Source organism: Acomys minous (genome assembly GCF_964271855.1).
Source record: "Acomys minous genome assembly, chromosome: 8".
Lineage (NCBI taxonomy): Eukaryota > Metazoa > Chordata > Mammalia > Rodentia > Muridae > Acomys > Acomys minous.
The window spans coordinates 101,645,565-101,665,855 of record NC_140489.1 but is presented as its reverse complement, the minus strand read 5'-3'; the positions used below and the strand labels follow the sequence as shown (position 1 = coordinate 101,665,855).

Genomic DNA, 20,291 nt, shown 5'->3' with positions numbered 1-20,291 from the left:
CATGTACAGGACACTGGTTTCTGCCAAAAATAATCAGTGTCAGGAAGTGCCTCGGTCTGTGGTGAAGGAAGCTCAACCTCCTTCCCCGTGTTCACTCTTAGCTGTAGCCAGCAGCTGCACCCTGGATATGTTTACCACCCCTCACTTATTTTCTCACTACTAAGAAATGGATGGATTCTCTGGTGTGAGATAGAGACCCACATAGGTTACCTAATGCATTCCAAGACAGTCTGGGCTACAGTGGGAGACTGTTTCAAAACAAACAAACACACTCAGACCAAAACTGAGTCTTTTGCACCTGTAATCCCAGCATTTAAGAGCTGCAATTGGAGGATCAAGAGTTCACAGTTCGAAGGGTCAAGTTTCAAGGCCTCCCTGGGTTAACTGAAATGCTGTCTCAAGACAAACAACAGAAGCCCTCCCTCCTTGCCAGCTTCTTCACTTGTCACAGCAGCAGTCTCTGACGATTTCCACAGCCTGGAGTAAAGGCCAATCTAGGAGGTTATATCTAATTACGGCCTTCGTGGGAGTCCCTTTAAAACGCACTCAGCGTTTTGGTAAAGTTACTTGCTGTCTCAGCTCCTCTCTAGGGTGGCCAGGCACTGCCCAAGAGCAAAAGTTGGGCGTGGCAAGAGAGAGGACCATCCGGTCAGCAAGCACCCACTCCACCGGCTGCTCCTTTTCTGTTAGCTTTATTGGTCTCCTCTGCAAACTGCTCAGGAGATCACACCTTGCTCACCTCATCTCCCACAGCCCCTCACACAAGACTCCCTCCTCAAGGGGCAGGGTGACTGCTTATTAAATGGTGTATGGCCCAGCAAGAGGTGACCCTGGGAACTCTCACAGTGCTGTTCTTCCTGGGCAGACAGGAAGCAGTCTGTCACAGTCCTAGGTTGTAAAGCAAACGGAAGCCCCATTTGTTAAAACTCCCAGAAGCAGCAGCTGCAACACCAATGGTCAATAAACATATGAAAAGATAACTCAACCTCACTTATCACCTGGGAAGTGACCCTCAGAACTATAACATGCCATCGCTTGGCTTTCCCGTCCACTCCATCAGCAGAGTGCAGCCGCTGGCTGGGATGGAAGTCAGAATCTAGCAACTTCACAGATTTTATAAAACACAAAACGCACACTCCTTCCACTCAGCTTTCTCTTCCTAGGGGTTCTCTTATGGAAGCACAAGGAAGCAGGCAGGCTAAACCTTGCGCGCCATCAGACCCCGCTTCGACCCCAGCATCGGTCTGGAGGCACACAACTATAATCCAGACACGTAGGCGGCGAAGACAGAAGGGCTGAAACTGAACTTGATCTTCAACTACATCCCGACCTGGGTACCTGAGACCTCCCTCACACACACCAATGACGTGTACCGCCACATTGTGCACGGATAGCAAAATACTGTGACATGAACGGCCAGCAACAGTCTGGTTAAATAAAATCATGGCAATTCATACAGTGGAAATATAATAGTAATTATGTGGCTAAACTGGGCAGCATTATTATTTTAAGTGAAAAACCGAACTGTAAAATGAAACTACGGAATGGTTCTGCTCATAAAAGCAGAAGCCTGTGAGGCAGTGCTATATAAACTTAGACCCACAGACAAACAGAAAAAAAGCTGTGACATGTATACACTTGGCGGCATCAAAGGCCTCCAAAAGTATTTTGTTATCTCTGTGTGATTTTAATTTTTTTTTTATTGGTTTTTTGTTTGTTTGTTTTGTTTCTGTTCCCCTTCTCCCAGACAGGGTTTCTATGTATGTAGCCTTGGCTGTCCTGAACTCACTTTGTAAACCAGGCTGGCCTCGAATTCATAGAGAACACCACTGTTTCCAGCCTCCCCCCCCCCTGCCGTGTGTGTGTGTGTGTGTGTGTGTGTGTGTGTGTGTGTGTGTGTGTGTGTGATTTTTAACTCTGTAGCCCAAGCTAGCCTGGAGCTCACTAAGCCAACCCATTCCGGCTTTGAACCTGTGGTCATCCTCCTGCCTCTGCCTCCTGTGTGCTAAGGATCTCAGGAATGCACCATTATGTCCAGCTCTAAAGCATATTGAAGGAATTAAAATTGGGGCGAGGGGGGAGGGGAGCCAGACGGCCGGACACTGTTTTAAAATAAGAATGTGTTTGTGTAATACTTACATAATTTAAAAGTAACTTTAAAATTGTGTCTAATCAGTTAGATATAGTAGCTCATACCCAAAAGCTCCAACCCTGGGAGAAGTAGGGAAGAGGACTGGAAAAGTGCAAGGCCAGCCTAGACTATTCTACAAAGTCCTGTCTCAGAAACTAATAAAAACAGGGGCCGGCAAGCTGGCTCCGCTGGAACACCTGTCAGCTGGACCCAACGAAGTCAAGGCCTGGGACTGGTGGAAGGAGAAAGCAGACGCCACAAAACTGGGTCGTGACCTCTACATGCGCTCCACAGCACACACATGTACATACACACTAACAATTTGCCTGGTGGGGCACACCTTTAATCTGAGCTCTTGGGAGGCAGAAGCAGGAGGATCTCTGCGAGTTCAAAGCTAGCCCTGCCTACATAGAGACTCAGTCTGAAAATAACAACCACCACCAGGCTCCCGTCATGCAGCCCACTTGAGGCGTGTCTGTCCACAGGGGAGCGCCTCAGCTTGGTACTTTAGTCTCAAACCCTAGAGGACCAGCAGAGCCATTACTTGCACAGCGCCTCCTGAGGTCTAGGAACAAAGCCCTCCCTCCCCTTCAGGAATGTGATGGTTCTACTCCCGGCTGGACAGCCTGGGGTGGGGGCAGGGTGTGTCTAAAAGCAGGAGGGGGTAGGGAGACTAGGATTCTTGGGCCAGGCCTCAGATTGTTAACTATCACTATGCAATATTATCTGATAAGTGTTCGTATGCAGGAGCCAGGGGGAGATAACAGATTTCCTAAAACCTGACGGCAATATGGGACTCCTTCCCCGAAGTGACTTAGAATCTGGTCAGGCCAGCCATCCACCCATGGAGTCCTCACACTACACTGGGCAGATTCTGGCGGTCACAAGGTTGAAACACTGGGAAACAGCCAGAATCTGTGTATGTGATGGGGGTGGGGACAGAGGGCATGAGGGAGCCACTGTGGGTTCTGGAACAGAGTTCGGTCATCTATTATAGCAGAGCTTCCCCTCTCCAGCAAGAATTCCCAGTCAGAGCCGGCGTGGTGGCGCACGCCTTTAATCCCAGCACTCGGGAGGCAGAGGCAGGCGGATCGCTGTGAGTTCGAGGCCAGCCTGGTCTACAAAGTGAGTCCAGGGCAGCCAAGGCTACACAGAGAAACCCTGTCTCAAAAACAACAACAAAAAAGAATTCCCAGTCAGAACGAAGGAAATGGCTGGCTTCCCTTATCACCTATTTTAAGTTTATTTCATTTTGTGCAGTTTAAATTATCTTATTTATTTACTTTTTAAGAAAGGTCTCAGTTGCTTTATAGACCAGGGCTGGCTTTGAACTCAAGAGATCTACCGGCATTGACCTCCTGAATGCTGGAATTAAAGGCATGCGCCACCTTCTTCATCTTGGGCAGGTGAAAACTATAGATCTTACCCAGCAGCTAAGATGTGAACGACAGGGGTGGAGGAAGGGCAAGCCGGGCCGAGGGGAAAGGAGCCTCTGCAGGGTGTGGTGCTGAGACTCAAACAAAGGCCTCTTGCTTGCTAGGCAAGTGGTCCCCCTCTGACCTACATCCCTCGTCCTGGGAAAGCAGCTTTTGGGGTGAAAAAGGCCTCCTAGGTAGGGCAGATGTGGAGTGGGGGCTAGCGGAAGTTCCTAGCAGAGCACACAAGCCCTTCAGACTTGAGCGCCATTCCCAAAAAGGCCTGGGGACTTCACAACTGAAGCAATCTCCTTCTGAGATGCTCCCCTCGCCTGTAGCTGATGAATTAGTCTACGGCCTGTTCAGTCATGTGCTTTCCCATAGGTCAGAGCTGGAAAGGCTTCCGGCAGAGGCCTCAAAAAATGTGCCTGACGCAAGTTTTTTTTTTTTTCCTCCCCTACACAGCGTTTCTCTGTGTAGCTTTGGCTATGCAGGACTCCCTTTGTAGACCATGCTGGCCTTGAACTCACAGAGATCTGGCTACTTCTGCCTGCCAGAATGCTGAGATTACAGGCATGAGGCACCACGCCCAGTTTCCTGAAGGAAGTTTTTAAGTTTGGATGGGTGTTGCATTCCACAGCTAGGAGATGCTGGCTGGTGGGTCACCTGTGGGAAGCAGGTGCAGTAAAGGCAGGGTGGGGGTGGGGGCACAGGAGCAGGGAGGGCAGGGGGTGTGGTCTGGAGTGAGGTGGGCAGGCACTTAGACCTGTGGAAGCATTTCTAGTATATCAGGGGAATAAACGTGGCAGCAGAGGCCCCCACCTGGGATCCCAGTACTTAGGAGGTAGTGACGGGAAGGTCAGGAGTTCAAGTGAGCCTTAACTACAAAAACAACAAACACAAAACCCCCAAACCAATCGTCCAAACCGAGAAACACAGTTGAGTGTTAAGTGGGTCAGGAAGGAGGCACCTGTTGATAGCCCAGTTACAGGACAGAAGATGCAGCTGAGAAAGGCGGGAAGTGTGCATGTCAGGGGCACCCGGAAGGCCCAGGGAAGCAGCAGCAGAAGAAAAGGTCAAAGGCTAAAGAGCCAAGATGAGCTTTGGAATGGGAAAAGGGGGAGGGGCCTGGAAAGGTAGCTCAGCAGTTATGAGCACCGCTTAGGGAGGCCCAGGCTCAGTTCCCAGCACCTACAGGGTGCTCCATGGGATCCCACACTGTCTTCTGACCTCTGTGGGCACCAGGCACACATGTGATGCACACATATATGCAGACAAAACAGTCATACACATTACATTAAAAAAAAGAAAAGAAAAAGAAAAAGAGAGTGGGCGATAGCATCAGTTTCTGAGCTGTACTGGAAAGCTACCGGCGTTTTTTTTGTTTGTTTGTTTTTGTTTTTCGTTTTTTGTTTTGTTTTGTTTATCGAGACAGGGTCTCTCTGTAGCCTTGACTGTCCTGGACTCACTTTGTAGACCAGGCTGGCCTCGAACTCACAGCGATCCGCCCGCCTCTGCCTCCCCAGTGCTGGGATTAAAGGCGTACGCCACCACGCCCGGCTGCTACCGGCGTTTACTAGCAGTTAGTTTTTCTTTGTCCCTAGCAGGGTGTAGCATTTGGAGCCAAATTCTTTAAGCTTAGGAAACCTAAACTCTAATCCAGGGCCTGCCCCACTCCCACCTGCCCCGGGGGTTTGTGGCCAGTGGGGGATCAAGGGACATGTAGTCACAACTGAAGACCAGCAGACCCAACGGCACGGGAAGTCTCAGGGTTTATTTTATTGATAGACAGTACATTTTGTTTTGAGGTTTCCACACGGCAAGTCACAGGCACCTCCAACAGTTCAGAATGAACCAACCTTCCTCACTTCTCTGTTATCACGTAAAGACCAAGGGCCCAGCTGGGCATGGTGGCACATGCTTATAGCACTCAGGGAGGCAGAGGCAGGCGCATCTCCATGAGTTCAAGGCCAGCCAGGTCTACCAAGCAAGTCCAGGCCAGCCAAGGCTACATGAAGAAACCCTGTCTTGAAACACTACCTCCTCCCCCAAAAGAGACCAAGGGCCTTTGCGTTGGTTGGGGTGGGAAAGCAAATGAACAAATATAGCTGACTCACTGGAAATGCTTGTGATAAGGTTGCTTGAGCAAGTGACAGATACATACAGAACACATCTGTATGTTATATATGCGTGTGTATGTATAGATCTATGCATATTATATAATAGATTTACCATTCCATATTAGCAAATGTCCCCACTTTTTTTTTTTCTTCTGAAACAGGGACTCACTCTGTAGGCCTGGCTGGCTTGGAACTCCGTGGGTAGATAACGTTGGCCTTGAACTCAGAAATCTGCTGGCCTCTGCCTCTTGAGTTCTGGGATTAAAAACCACGTGTGCCTCCTCACCTGCCCAATGTTGCTAACTTTATTTTTTATTTTTTCATTGTTTTTGTTTTTAAGGGGATGGCCCTTGCTGGGTAGTGGTACCTTGAACTATGTGGTACCATATACACAGATCAAGCTGGCTTCGAACTTGTACCTTCCTTCTCTAGTGGCCCAAGTGCTGAGATTACGGGTGTAAGCCATCACTCCCGCCTTGTATATTCTTTTCTGTTGTTGTTGTTTTGTTTTTCTTTTTCTAGACAAGGTTTTTTTTGTGTGTAGTTTTGGCTGTCTTGGACTCACTTCATAGACCAGGCTGGCCTGGAACTCACAGTGATCCTCCTGCCTCTGCCTCCCGAGTGCTGGGATCACAAATGCGCACCACCACAACGGGCTTACCTTACAAGTTCTTCATTTAAAAATGTTAACTACATTTATTTATTTGTTTGTTTATATGTGTGCTGAGTGTGAGTGTGTGTGTGTGTGTGTGTGTGTGTGTGTGTGTGTGTGTGTGCATGGCACCTGTGTGGAGGACAGAGGAGTTGGTTCTTGCCTGTGTGAGGCTCAGTGACAAGTGTCCTTACTAGGTAGGGTACTCAAATCTTTTTAAATTTTTAGCAGAAACTTAAAAATTAATAAAAATGGGTCTTCATTCTCTGGAAGTAGGGAAAAAAGCCTTATTGTGGCTCTGGGTGTGGTGCTGCTTGAGGGAGGGAGACCAGCCCCGGTCACCGCCTCAGCACCTCCACCTCAGGGCTCAGAGCGGAAGCACCTCATAGACTAGGGGTGAAGCGGAGCCCCTGAGCCTCAGGGTCCCGGGAGAAGAGGCAGCAACCCACTTCCTCAAGCTGCACTCCACAGCCCTGGTGCTCAGGGTTAAAGGCGCCCCTCAGACCTCGGCCAGGCTGCCCCTTCTCCGGACTTTCAGAAGGATGATTTCTGCCTTCCTGGATCCCAAAGGAACTAGAAACAATTAGTCAGCCAGAAGAACCACATCCCTCCCCTTGCTTAGAACTTTCTCTGGGGCCAGGGGGCACACATTGTAGGTCTGAGGTCAAGACCTTGCTTACTCTCCCTCGCTGAGGGAGTGGCGCCACAACCCTCCCGTCCCACTGATTTTAGAGGACCCACGGCAGGCCACCTCCTTTCTCTTTTGAAGCCCTTGGTTGTTTCCAGCTCCCTCCTAGATCCCACAGAAGTTTCTCAGAAAAAGCACCAGCTCCCTCAGACTTGGTCAATGTGGGGCATGCCCCCATTCAGTGCAGCCACTGTCTAGAGAAACCAGCTCTCCCAGACACACTTCCTCTCCTGGTCTCCTGTGGTGCCTCCTCAGGGCCACAACTGCTGCTACTTTCTCATTGTCGCCAAATGTGGTATTTCTGAGACTCTGCTTCTCTGTCTTCTACTGAGTAGACTCCACAGATCCTGTCTGTCTGTCTGTCTTTCTTTCTTTATTGGTTTTTTGAGACAGGGTTTCTCTGTGTAGCCCTGGCTGTCCTGGACTCCTCTGTAGATCAGGCTGGCCTCTGACTTACAGAGATCCCACCTGCCTCTACCTCTGGAGTGCTGGGATTACAGGCGTGCACCATCACACCTGGCTGACCCTGTTTTCTTACACTTTGGGAACTTCAGCCCACAGCCCCGGCCACCAGCTCCTTGGCATTCCACAATGAACTCTTTTTTTTTTTCTTTTCTTTTCTTTTTTTTTTTTGGTTTTTCGAGACAGGGTTTCTCTGTGTAGCCTTGACTGTCCTGGACTCACTTTGTAGTCCAGGCTGGCCTCGAACTCACAGCGATTCGCCTGCCTCTGCCTCCCAAGTGCTGGGATTAAAGGCGTGCGCCACCACGCCCGGCTTCCACAGTGAACTTTTGACCCCACCAACAAGTCCTCCATCAGAGCTCAGTCTTCAGCTGTTGTCCAGGCCTGACGGGACAGCGTGCTTGCCACTGCCATAGCAGCTCCCTGACCTTTCCCGTCAACGTTCCCTCCAACCCGTCCCCCAAATCCAGCCAACGCTGTCCTGGCTCCACTGTCCTTACCTGCACCCGAGTCACTTCTGTCCATGAACACTATCCATGGCTTCTCCAGGCACTCAGAGAAGGAAATGCCACCTCTTCTGAGAGGCCTGCCTCGTCCACCCGCAGGTCTCACTGACCCTTCAATTCCCCTTGGTTTTGTCCTTCTGACCCATCAGGGCATCAACTCCAGAAGGGCAAGAGCGCCATATTTGCTCAGCGCCTACCTGTATGCACACACTCACACACAGCTAGCACCCCATAAACAAGATGAAAGGACAACTGATCTACATACTGCCTTGTAGCAATTTCCTGGAAATCCTAGGAGTTAACCCTAGGGAGAAACAGTCTTAGCTACAGCCCCACAAAAGTCCCACAGGGTGGCTAGAACTGACTCCTGGTTTGCCAGTTCCACACTTGGCACCATAGATGGCATCTCACCTCCCTTTTCCAACGTGCCAGCCACTCGTCCCGTTTCCGTTTGCTGATGTAGTAAGGGTCCCCTGCCTGGAAGGTGAGTCTTGGCATGGGCCGCTGACGGAGGCTGGACTCCCAGCCCAAGCCACCCCGCAGCCGGCCCCGGGAGCCCTAGGACAGAGAAAGGAAGGTATTAAGGTGGGCACAGGCACCTCTGCAGAGTTTGCCCTCCCGGAAGGGAAACTGAGAGGCATCAGGCCTCCCAAACAGAATAGGCAAATTCTGGTTCCTAGCCAGAGGGGTTGAGTCCTGAGTCCTGAGGGGGGTTGGGAGTTGGTAGGGACAGGACACATGAGCAAGGCAGTGAGGAAAGGGCTTGATCTCTGGAGGGGGTGAGCTGGCTGTCTGGCCAGGGGACTTCCAACCTCCACCCCCACTTCCTCTCCTTCACACAAAGGGACACCAAAAATGGGGCAGGGACCCACCCTCGGGGGGGGGGGCCTCCCCTCACACACACTCGCCAAAGTCCTTCAGAGAGGGGGCTTTCTTCTAGAATCAGGGTCCACACAGGCCCCAAGGGGTGAGGAAAACACTTGCCTCCATTTTCATGGATTCGATGTTGGTCTGCTTCTGTCCTTTGCCTGTGGAAAGGGAAGAACAAGGGGACTGTGGGAGGAGTCACAGCGGTGGCTCAGCGGAACCTGGGGGACCTCCACAGGGCTCAGGGTCCTCCTAGTGTTTGTTATTTATGTGCCATCCATGGCCTACCATGTGCCAGGATGGCTCCCAGTACTCAGAACAAGGCCTGATGCAAAGAGGGAACGGAGTCGGGGAGGAGAGAGAGAGAGAGATATCCTGGCCCAGGTTCTAGGCCCAAGAACACAGGAATAACAGAAAGAAAAGTCAGGGCCATATTTCTGACCCATGGACCCTGGTCTCAAGTGCACACAAGGGGCATCAAAGCAGCCAACAGCTGTGCCTCACCCCCACCCCTGTCCTCATTTAGAGAAGGAGCAACTGAAAAACCAGACTGTGTTCACTTCTTTGTGTGGGGTATTTCATGAGTCTTTCTCTTCACTAGAAACAGTTCTTTAAAGAATTATTTATTTATCATATATACACAGTGTTTCGCCTACATGTACACCAGAAGAGGGCACTAGATCTCATTAGAGATGGTTGTGAGCCACCATGTGGTTGCGGGGAATTGAACTCAGGATCTTTGGAAGAGCAGCCAGTGCTCTTAACCTCTGAGCCATCTATCTCTCCAGTCCCTAGAAACAGTTCTTGTCAACATGTAAACTGTCCTTCTTGTTCCAGAACCTTTCTCAGGTCAAGGGTGTTAAGTTTCAAACCCAGGACAAGTGGTTGAGGTACCAACTTAACATATCAAAGTGTGTGTATGTGGGGGGGGGGGGGCAGGGGAGATGGCCCGCACTTGAGAGCACTGCTCTCCCAGAGGTCCTGAGTTCAATTCCCAGCAACCACATGGTGGCTCACAACCATCTATAATGAGATCTGGTGCCCTCTTCTGGCCTGCAGGGGAATATACAGACAGAGGACTCATACATAAATCTAAAAAAACAAAAAAACGAAAAACAAAAAAACCCACAAAAAACCATATCAAAGTGGACCTGGCCTCCAGCATCCCTCAGTCCCTATCTATAAGGGGATATGGCTGGTGTTCCCTACTCTCTACCCTGAACTCTCCAGCACTGGGCTGCCCTTCCCCCAGAGGCTCTTCCCGATATAATCCAGACATCTTGGTCTCGGTCTCTCTCTCTCCCTCCCTCTCTTCCCCCTACCCCCTCTCTCCCTCTCTCTTTGGCCTCCTGTCCCTCTCCCCACCTACCCAGGAACAGTCATGTCCTTTTCTTTCTTTTTTTTAATTCAAAGATCTAGATTCTTTTTTTGTTTTGTTTTGTTTTTCAAGACAGGGTTTCTCCATGTAGCCCTGGCTGTCCTGGAACTCGCTCTGTAGACCAGGCTGGCCTCGAACCCACAGAGATTGGCCTCCCACGTGCTGGGATTGAAGGCCTGCACCACCCAGCTCAGTTTGGGTTCTAACTACCTCAGTATGAACCCCTAACCTCTGCCGTTTCTTCATCAATACAAAGTGACATATGTTCTAAAGATGTGTGTGAGTAGTGGGTGCATGGAACAGGGCGTGGCATACAGTAGGTGCTCAATACATGTCAGCAAGCCTCCTTTCTCCAAGGGAATCTCTGTTGCATACATTTCTTTGTTTGGCTTTTCTCAAAGTTCCCGGAGTGGGCACTGATTCCAGTTCCAGAGAGAGACATCTGGGCTAGGAGCAGCAGTCCCCACAGCGCCACCTTTAGGAAGGACTCTTTGGCCTTGTACAGACCCCAAAAGAGGGGAGCTAACATCTTCCTGCCATTTCCGCATGGCCGCCAGGCTCCTATCCCAGCCAGCCCTGCGGCAGCAAAATGTCTGGTTTTTCCTACCAAGTGGGGACAATTCAGCAGCTTTTCACCTGGGCGCCTGAATTCCTTTCTCTGAGGCTGAGAAAATACAGGGCTTGGGCAGGAAGGTCACCAAGGTTGGCTCACGTAGCTTGGCGTGATGTATGGAGGGGTGGGGGCACAGAAACAAAGAGCCCCAAACGGAAAAAACAGCCCCTGCTGCATCTCCCAGCTCGGGAACGGAAACCACCCGCAGCATTTACGGCTCCAAATCTTTAGCCTGGAAGTTTCCCTTCTGTCACCAGACAAGACCTGGGGCTCCCCTTTACACCCACCCAAAGTGCCTTGGACAGCCACGTGTGCCCGGCTCCCTCTACAGAGGCAGAAAGCAGGGAGAAAGGGAGAGCAGAGCCCCTGCAGCCCACCCCGTGGGCTGTGGATCCCGTGGTAGGCAAGCGCGTCACTGGGCCTCGAGGAGGCAGTGTGTGGGAGGAGCGCGGTGGCTGTCACCCGTGTGTGTGGGGTGTGCGCCCTCCCCCAGCACAGGGTACGGTATGTGGTTGGCTTTTTAAAGCAGGTCTCACCCATCACATCTCTAAGTCTCTTCCTCCCTGCTTCCTCCACGTCCTCTCTCCCACCCCTCTCTCCCACCGCAGTCAGCTCCCCACTTTCCACGGGGCTCCCCCTCACGCCTGCTCGGGCGGGGCCTCCCACTTCTGAGGCCTTCCCTCTCAAAGACCTCGGTGCTCAGCCCAGGACCCAGACTGCCAGGAGGGGGCGCCTGCCCTGGATCGCGTCCCCTGCTCCTGCTGAGGCTACAACAGCTGCAGCAACCGTGCAGCAAGCGCTGAGGTTGGTGAGAGAGGACTCCAAGCTGGCCCAGGCTACTGGACTGTCTATTGGACCTCGGGAGTTTCTTGAATTACCGGCCCCAACCCCCAGGTAGCTTTTGACTGCGTTTACCGGGAGTGATTTGTTCATTATAATACAAGAAAATTTGAGCTGAAAAAAAAAGATATGGTTGAGTTTGCTGAGTATTTCACAGGAGGAAACTGAGGCTGGGTGAGAGGAGCTGTAATCAGATTTCAGGGCTCCGGACTCCCAAGTGCACTACCACCATTATGCTTTGTTTCCTTTGCCAAGACTCCAGCCCCAAGGTCTCCCAAACAGAGACTTCCGGAAATAGTTTCCAACTGGCTTCTTTCTGGAATTTTTTCCTTGACAGACTGCGCATGCCCACAGTCTCTCTCTCTCTCTCTCTCTCTCTCTCTCTCTCTCTCTCTCTCTCTCTCTCTCTCACGCACAGGCATGCACGCACGCACACACATTCTTCCCTTCTCCAGCCTGGGCAGCAGACCACAAACTGGCTGTCTCAGAATGCTAGGGCTGTCGCCAGCTCTCTGAGGACGCCCTCTGCAGCCCATATGATCGAGGTCCTGGGGCCAGGTGGCTGTGGGCCTTCCAGAGTGGGAACATGATTCCAAGGCACCTCAGGTCCCGGGGACAGGCGAGGTCAGGGGCTTCAAGCACTTACATGTTGGTTAGAGGCTATGCAGCAAGGACTTGCCAAGTTCTCTTTATAATGAGACAATCTGCCGGTGGCAGGGCAGATGCTGGACTTAATGACCGCTCTGTCCCTTACCACTGTCCATGTACCCTGTCTGGCCTCCAGTGCTGTAAGTAGCTGAGAATGACCGTGAACTTCTGATCCTTTTGCCTCCACCTACGAAGCTGGGGTTTTTGTTTTTGTTTTGCTTTATTTTTTCGAGACAAGGCTTCTCTGTGTAGCCTTGGCTGTCCTGGACTCGCTTTGTAGACCAGGCTGGCCTCGAATTCACAGCAATCCACCTGCCTCTGCCTCCCGAGTGCTGGGATTGAAGGCGTGCGCCTCCACGCCCGGCTCACCTACCAAGTTCGGAGACTGTTGAGTGTGAGACTACCACTCCTGGCTTCCCTACTTTCTTCCCCATAAGAAAATCAGAGACAAGGCCTTCTTCACGTGGCACAAGGCTGAAGAAAGAGGCCCCTCTCTCTCACTTCATGAAGAAGCATGAGGATCTCTAAGGGGGAAACTACAGATTCTGCATCTTGGCTTCCGGGGACACAGCTGGCCCTCGGACCCCTGGGCAGTGAGGGTGGAGCCCACTGTGCTGCAGAGGCAGGCACGATGAGTCCAGGAAGGACAGATGGAACTCTCTGAAAAGAGCCTTGGAACTAGGGCAACCACGGCCGAGCCTCTTCTTTCCTCAGCTGAGCATGCGCTGTCAGCCTTCTGTTGGAGCTGTGGTCAGCCCCCATACACCAACACACAGGGGAGGCCGATATCCACCCCTCTCGGATGTCTACGGTCACCCAGGAGTGCCTGGAGGGCAAATGGAAATTCAGATCTAGAGCATACCTATCATGCTTAGACCTTCCTGCCGGTGGCCCTGGCCCAGGCTGTCACCTCTTTTTAACATTTCTTTACCTCTCAGACCTCTGGCATTTGGTCACCTCCCTCCATCTCTGCTGATCGATTTTGCTCATCAGAGCAGGGCTGCTTCCTCTCCGCATCTATAGCCGCCTAACCTCTCAACCACTTCCCTGTCCTTTCAAACCACCGGGGAATCAAGATGGAAAATCATCTTTTCCAATCACAGCTTGTCAGGTCAGCCCCGAGAAGGCAGCCAGGAAAGCCTGGTTTGGCCACCTGCCACCCAGTGCCTGCCACATCCTTCCCTCTGGCTCTGTCCACTCCAGCCTGATGGCTTCCCTCAGGTCCCTGATGCCCTGTTCTTACTCACCTTGGAACCAGTCTGTGCTCACTATCTTCCTCCCCCAGGGCCCTCGCGTGACGGGTTCCGGCACATCCCTCAGTTGTGACAGACTAGCTGGGGCCAGCTTAGCTTCTGATGCCCTAGCTCCTTATGACACTGTATTTCCTTACTGTCCTCTGTACAGGACAGCACATTTGGTTTTGTTGTCATTATTTTGTTTTGTTTTTTGAGAGAGGAGGTTGGCCTAAAATTGATAGACAGAGGATGACCTTCAACTCCTGACCTTCTGTCCTTCTGGCTGTCCTGGACTTGCTTTGTAGACCTGGCTGGCCTAGAACTGGCACCATGCCAGTTACTGCAGCGCTGGGGGGTTAAGCCCAGGACTACCTGTCAAGCCCCAAAGACACATTTGAAAGCGCAGAGTCTGTAGCCAACTGTGAGGCCCTTGAGGACAAGAGCCAAGTTTCTGCTCAGGATGGTTTCCACAGACCGGCACGGGGACCTGGCACACACCAAACATGTTTAAGGAACACTTGTTGGGTGACTGAGTACCTAAGAACTAGAACGCAGACAGGGAAACCATTAAGTTCAATAAACCCTCAAGGTCAAAGAGCAGCCTTGGAGCTCTGGCTCCGTCCTGCCAGGTGGGAAGGGCTGTCCTGGCTCTCCGGACAGCAACTTGGCACCTGTGTTGGTGTGATCCCAGCATGCCGGAGGTGAGTCACAGGACATGGTGTCTGGCTAGGAAGGGCACTGGGCTCTCCAGCATACCTGCCGTTGTGAGCCGCAGGGAGGCGTCTCTCCTTCCTCTCCTCTCTTCTTAAGCTCTCCTAACACTCCTAGGAGGCCTGGCTAGCTCGGGAGCCTCGCGGTACATACACACCAGACCAGAGCAGAGCGGAGAGGCTCAAGAGCAAAGGTTAACCATTCCTGGGTTGTCCAGCATGCGTGGAATCCTGGGTTCAATTCCCAGAGGCCCTAGTCCCAGAACCGCATAAAAATAGGCATGGGCAGTCAAGATGGCTTAGCAGAAAAAGGTGCTTTCTGCCCAACCTGACAGTGGGTTTGAACCCCATCCCAAGGATTTTCAAAATGAAAGGAGAGAACAGAATCCAAGTTGCCCTCTGACCTCCTCATGTATGTTGTAGCAAGCTCAAGTCAGACACACACACACACACACACACACACACACACACACACACACACACACACTAGGTAGTGCATGGCTGTGTGATCCTAGAACTCAGGAGGTGAAGGGGAAAAAAATTGAAGTTCCAGGTCAGGGCCAGACATTGGTGGCATACGCCTCTAATCCTGGCACTCAAGAAGCAAAGACAGGCAAATATCTGAGTTTGAGACTAGCCTGGTCTACACTAGTTCCAGGCCAGCCAGGGCTACATAGTAAGACCCTTTGAAATTAAAAAAATTAAAAATAAAAATCCATGAACAAAAAGTTAAGTATTAGAAGCCAGAGGCCTGGTTTGGAGGCCATGAACAAGTCACTTTCTAAACTGTGTTTTCTCCCTGGATTTAAGATGGGGCTAATAATGCTGAGTGGTGATGGCATACACCTTTAATCCCAGACAGGTGAATCTCTGAATTCAAGGCCAGCCTGGTCTACAAAGCAAGTCCAGGACAGCCAGGGCTACCCAGAGAAACCCTGTCTTGAAAAACCAAAACCAAAACCAAAAAAACCAAAAACCAAAAACCATAAAACAAAAACCAAAAACCAAAAAACAGCAACAACAACAAAGAGAGAGAGAGAGAGAGAGAGAGAGAGAGAGAGAGAGAGAGAGAGAGAGAGGAGCGCCGGGGCTAATAAAACCTCCTGTGAGATCTTGGAAGCACAAGAGCAAACAGAACAACAAACTTGAACGGCCCCAGAGTGTGCTTTGCACTTCGTGGAACGTCATAAATATTTGCTGAATAATGAATGAAAGATATTTCCAAATAAGTTTGGAAGCCTCTTTTCTGGAAATATTCCCTCTTCTGCATAAATATTAGGTTTGGATTCATGCAAAATAAGTTATGCCAATTAATCAATTTACTCATCCCATCATACACACTTGGAAGGAAGACTTTTTGAAATTAAAATGCACATATGCAAAACACCCTGGCAGGGCCCCCGAGGAGCGAGTGTGGTAGTGGGGAGGAGGCGCTGTGTAAACTGTGAAGCCCGGGACAAATGCTGGCTGTCCTCATTACTCACTTGTTTACAGCTTGCTTGGCCCTGAAATCTCTGGCTTAACCTGAAAGAGAAAAGTGGGCAACTTTCCAAAATTCCAGGGCTAGGCCACAAAGTCCCCAGATGGAGAGGTCTGAGCAGAGCCTTGAGCAGCCGGCCTCCTTCAGCCTTCCCCCTCCGTGTCCACTCTCACAACCACGTTTACTGTGCAGTCAACCAAACTACGGTGTGCCAGGCAAGACCTCTGTGCTGGGTAGGTAAACACGGCATCTGTTGTCTGCATGAGCCAAGGCAGGTCATGTATGAGAGTAAGTGGGCCAGGTTGCAGTGGAGGGAAACTGAGGCACACAACCAGCACTTGCTACACCAGTCTAGCGGCCCTTGGCATTTTGCAAACCCACTGTTGCCTGTTGCCTGTTGCTAGAGCCAGCTTCCTCCCCTTCCCTGATGAAGGGCCAAAACTCCAGATTTTCATGTGGAATTTCTTGATTTTTTTTTTCCCTAAATACTGGCAACTAATTAAAAAAAAACAAAACTGTTTAGCACACTAGGTGGGCCAAGGACACATGTGCACAGGCGGGATTCATCCAGTAGCTTCCAGACCATTGTCAACTCAGCTCCCACCTTTGCCAAGTCCCCCGAAACTTGTCCCAAACCCACGTCCGTAACTCTTAGGGGCTCAGAGGACCCAGAGGAGGACGGCTGCAGGCTGGACTCACCCTCGTCTGTAGAGGCTCCTCGGCCCTCCTTGGTTGTGCAGCAGCCATTCTCCACAGCTCTGGAGGATTCTGGTGAGGTCTCGGTTCCCTCTCCTTCAGCTGGGGCCCCACCCTTCTGCCCTGCAGCTGGGCTCCCCTCCTCAGGTTGGGGTTCACCCCGCTGCTTCTCCAAGTCTCCATTGGGTAGCAGATCTGAGGGACCTGAGTCCTGGGCCATAGGCTGGGACTTGGTGGTCACTGCAGGGTCCTTGGGGGTGTCGCTGCTTTCCACCTGGAAGATAAAGAAAGACAAAGGTAAGGATTGGACCTTTGAAGGCTTAAGGGATTTGTGGAAGCCAAGCAGGTGGGCCAGCCTGGTCCTACCACCCCAGGGAGACCCCACTGCACCACACCTCATTAACACTCTGGCTTCTAAACAAATGATCCTGCAGCTTGGGATGCAGCCGAGATAGTAGAGTGCTTGTCTGGCCAGCATGAAGCCCTGGGCTCAGTACCTGGTGCTGTGTAAAGCAGGCACACCTGCGACCCCAGCACTCTCCAGGCAGAAGCAGGGCATCAGAAGCACAAGCTCATTCACAGCTACACACTGAGTCTGAGGACAGTCAGGGCTGTCTGAGACCCTACCTTAAAAAAAACTAAAAGCCTGGCAAGATGGGTCCACAGGTAAAGGTGCTTGCTATTCAAGCCTGGGTACCTGAGTTCAATTCCCACAGTGGAGAGAACCCACCCACTCTATGAAGTTGTCTTCTGACCTCCAACACACACACACACACACACACACACACACACACACACACACGGGCGCACGCACGCCCATATACAGATGAACATAATAAATAAATAAAAACATATCGAGAAATAAAAACAAAACAAAAATGTTCCTCATGCTCCATCATTGAAACTGGACCCTTCCTCAGAAAATTTGAATGCCGGGACCGGAGAGACCGCTCAGGATTTAAGAGCACTGCCTGCTCTTCCAGAGGTCCTGAGTTCAATTCCCTGGCAACCACATGGTGACTCACAACCATCTATAATGAGATCTGGTGCCCTCTTCTGGCATCCAGGTGTACATTCAGGTAGAGCACGTATACATTAAAAATAAGTAAATATTAAAAAAGAAAACAAAATGAATGTCCCAAGCAGTCTCCAGCCTGTGCAGCAACTACCCTGGGCACAGGCTTGCCTGGAAAGACAAGAGGCTGCTTCATCCCCTGGGGGCTGAGGTTAGAGCCCGCTAAGGCTCCAACTGGTAGAAATCAAACCAGGGACCTGTCTGGCTGTCCTGACATGTCCTGGAACCCCACTTCCCTTTTAGTATCTCTTAGTTTCCCTGGGAATCAAGGGAGGAACCTGAGGCCCCTGAAGAATTTTTTTTCATTTGCCTACTGTCCTCTGCTTTAAAAGACAAGGCGCCAGGGAGCTTGCACTCTCTGCCCCCTCCCTCCTCCTTCCCCACCCCCACCCCATGTCTATTCTTGCTCATTTGGAGGCAAGTGGTCAGAGCATCTTGGAAGACTGGAGGTGCTTGGTTCAGGGTCTGCAGCTTCACGGGTACAAGGGTGTCTATGTGCAGCAATCCTGCAGTTGCAAAATGCTCAGGGTCAGGAAGTGCAGACAGGGGCAGAGCTGGCTCACCAAGGTGCAGGTGAGACGTGAGCTGGTCACGGTGGCATGTGCCAGGAGTCCCGGCATTTGGAAGGTAGAGACAAACGGCTCAGGAGCTCAAGTCTACCCTTAGCTACACAGTACGTTTGGGGCCACCCTACCTACACGAGACCCAGTCTCAAAAACCAAGTCAAACAAAAAGAAGGCTACTTTCCACATGTCAGGTCGGTGGCAATGCTTAATCCATGGATACTTCACCTCAGCCTTCTGTTGTTCTTTCTTTTACATGGTCCAAGCTGGCCTTGAACTCATGTGGGTAAGGATGACCCTAAACTCTCCTGCCTTTGCCTCTTGAGTGGTATGCTCCACATACAGGCATGTTATTATCACCTTGCCCAGATTTTTTTTTTTTTTTGGTTTTTCGAGACAGGGTTTCTCTGTGTAGCCTTGGCCATCCTGGACTCACTTTGTAGACCAGGCTGGCCTCGAACTCACAGCGATCTGCCTGCCTCTGCCTCCCGAGTGCTGGGATTAAAGGCGTGCGCCACCACACCCGGCCCAGATTTTTTTTTTTAAAGCTTTATTTATTTGTTAAATATACAGTGTTCTGCCTGCATACGTGCCTACACACCAGAAGAGGGCACCAGATCTCATTATAGATGGTTGTGAGCCACCATGTGGTTGCTGGGAATTGAACCCATGACCTCTGGAAGAGCAGCTCTTAACCTCTGAGCCATCTCTCCAGCCTCCGACTTTCAAGACAGGGTTTCTTTGTGTAACTGCTCTGGCTGTCCTGGAACTCACTCTATAGATCAGGCTGGCCTCAAACTCACAGAGGCCCACCTCCCTCTGTCTCCCAAATGCTGGGATTAAAGGCGTGCACCACCATGCCTGGTGACTTTTTTTCTATTATATAAGTAGTGGGCAAGGTGCAGTGGCAAAGAGGCGAGGACAGTGCTAGGCCAGCCAGGACAACATGGTGAGAGCGTCTCAACAGAACAAAATAGGGCTGGAGAGATGAGTTCAATTCCCAGCAACCACATGGCGGCTTACAACCATCTGTGACATGATCTGATGCCCTCTTCTGGCCTGCAGGTGTACATGCAGGCAGAGCACTGTATATGCTGTATATTTATAATAACAAATAAATAAAATCTTTAAAAACAAAACAAAATAAATATGTAAATTTAATTAGTAATAAAACTCAGACATACAGTATACATTTTTGTGGGACAGGGTCACATTTAGCCCAGGCTGGCCTCAAACTCACCATGTAGCTAGGGATCCACCTTGAACTTCTGATCCTCCTGTCTCTACCACCTGAGTGCTGGGATTACAAGCATGTGCCAACAGATCCAGTTCCTGTGGTGTTGGGAACTGAACCCAGAGCCTTGTACTTCCAGGCAAGTACTCCACCCGCTAAGCCTAATCAATCTTCAGCCCCATGAATTTTTGTTTGTTTGTTTGTTTTTGCTTTTTTTTTGCTTTTATTTATTTATTTTGAGACAGGGTTTCTCTGTGTAGCTCTGGCTGTCCAGGACTTGCTTTGTAGACCAGAATTCACAGTGATCCTCCTGCCTCTACCTCTCGAGTGCTGGGATGAAAGGCCTGCGCCACCACGCCCAGCTAGCCCTCTGAGAATTTGAGTTGCATAAACCAATATGTTACAAGATTAAAACTGAACTGGCAAGACGGATCGGCAGATAAAGGCTCAGTCAGGTGACCCGAATTTGATGATCAGGACCCACAGGATGAAAGAAGAGAACCAGCTCCTGCAAGTTGTCATCTGACCTCCACGTGCATGCGTGCATGTGCGCACGTGCACTCACACGCGCACACACACACACAAATAAATAAATGTAAACAAAAACTTTTAAAGAAAATAATTGTTTTTAAACTCCCATATTAGTACCCCCAAGTTATTCTCCTCAGCAGCTTGATAAATATCCTTTTCAGCTCCTACTCATCCCCGAAACAGGGTCTCCCTCCATGGCTCTGGCTGACCTGGAACTCAAAGAGATCCATCTGCCTTCACTGCTAGTGACGTGCTTATGAGGCCATACTGGGTCTTTTTAGACTTTTTGTGTCATCTCAGGCTGGAGAGATGGCTCAGTGGTTAATGGCTCTTGCAGAGGACCCAGGCTCAATTCCTAGTAACCACATGGCGGCTTACAACGGGAACTCTAGTCTCAGGGGTCCAGTGCTCTCTTCTGGCATCCTTGAGCACCAGGCGCATACATGG

General features: G+C 50.8%; 1 protein-coding gene across 3 annotated transcripts in view; it reads right to left on the bottom strand.

Moving 5' to 3' along the window:
* DNMT3A (DNA methyltransferase 3 alpha) overlaps positions 1-20,291 on the bottom strand; it is a 109,507-nt gene that overhangs the window by 33,808 nt on the left and 55,408 nt on the right. For all 3 annotated transcript variants that reach the window (XM_084792594.1, XM_084792593.1, XM_084792595.1), the window contains exons 4-6: positions 16,445-16,715; positions 8,959-9,002; positions 8,386-8,532 (exon numbers count right to left, since the gene is read on the bottom strand). In XM_084792594.1, coding sequence (XP_084648720.1) covers positions 8,386-8,532; positions 8,959-9,002; positions 16,445-16,715 — 462 coding nt within the window. The remainder of the gene's footprint in view (positions 1-8,385; positions 8,533-8,958; positions 9,003-16,444; positions 16,716-20,291) is intronic.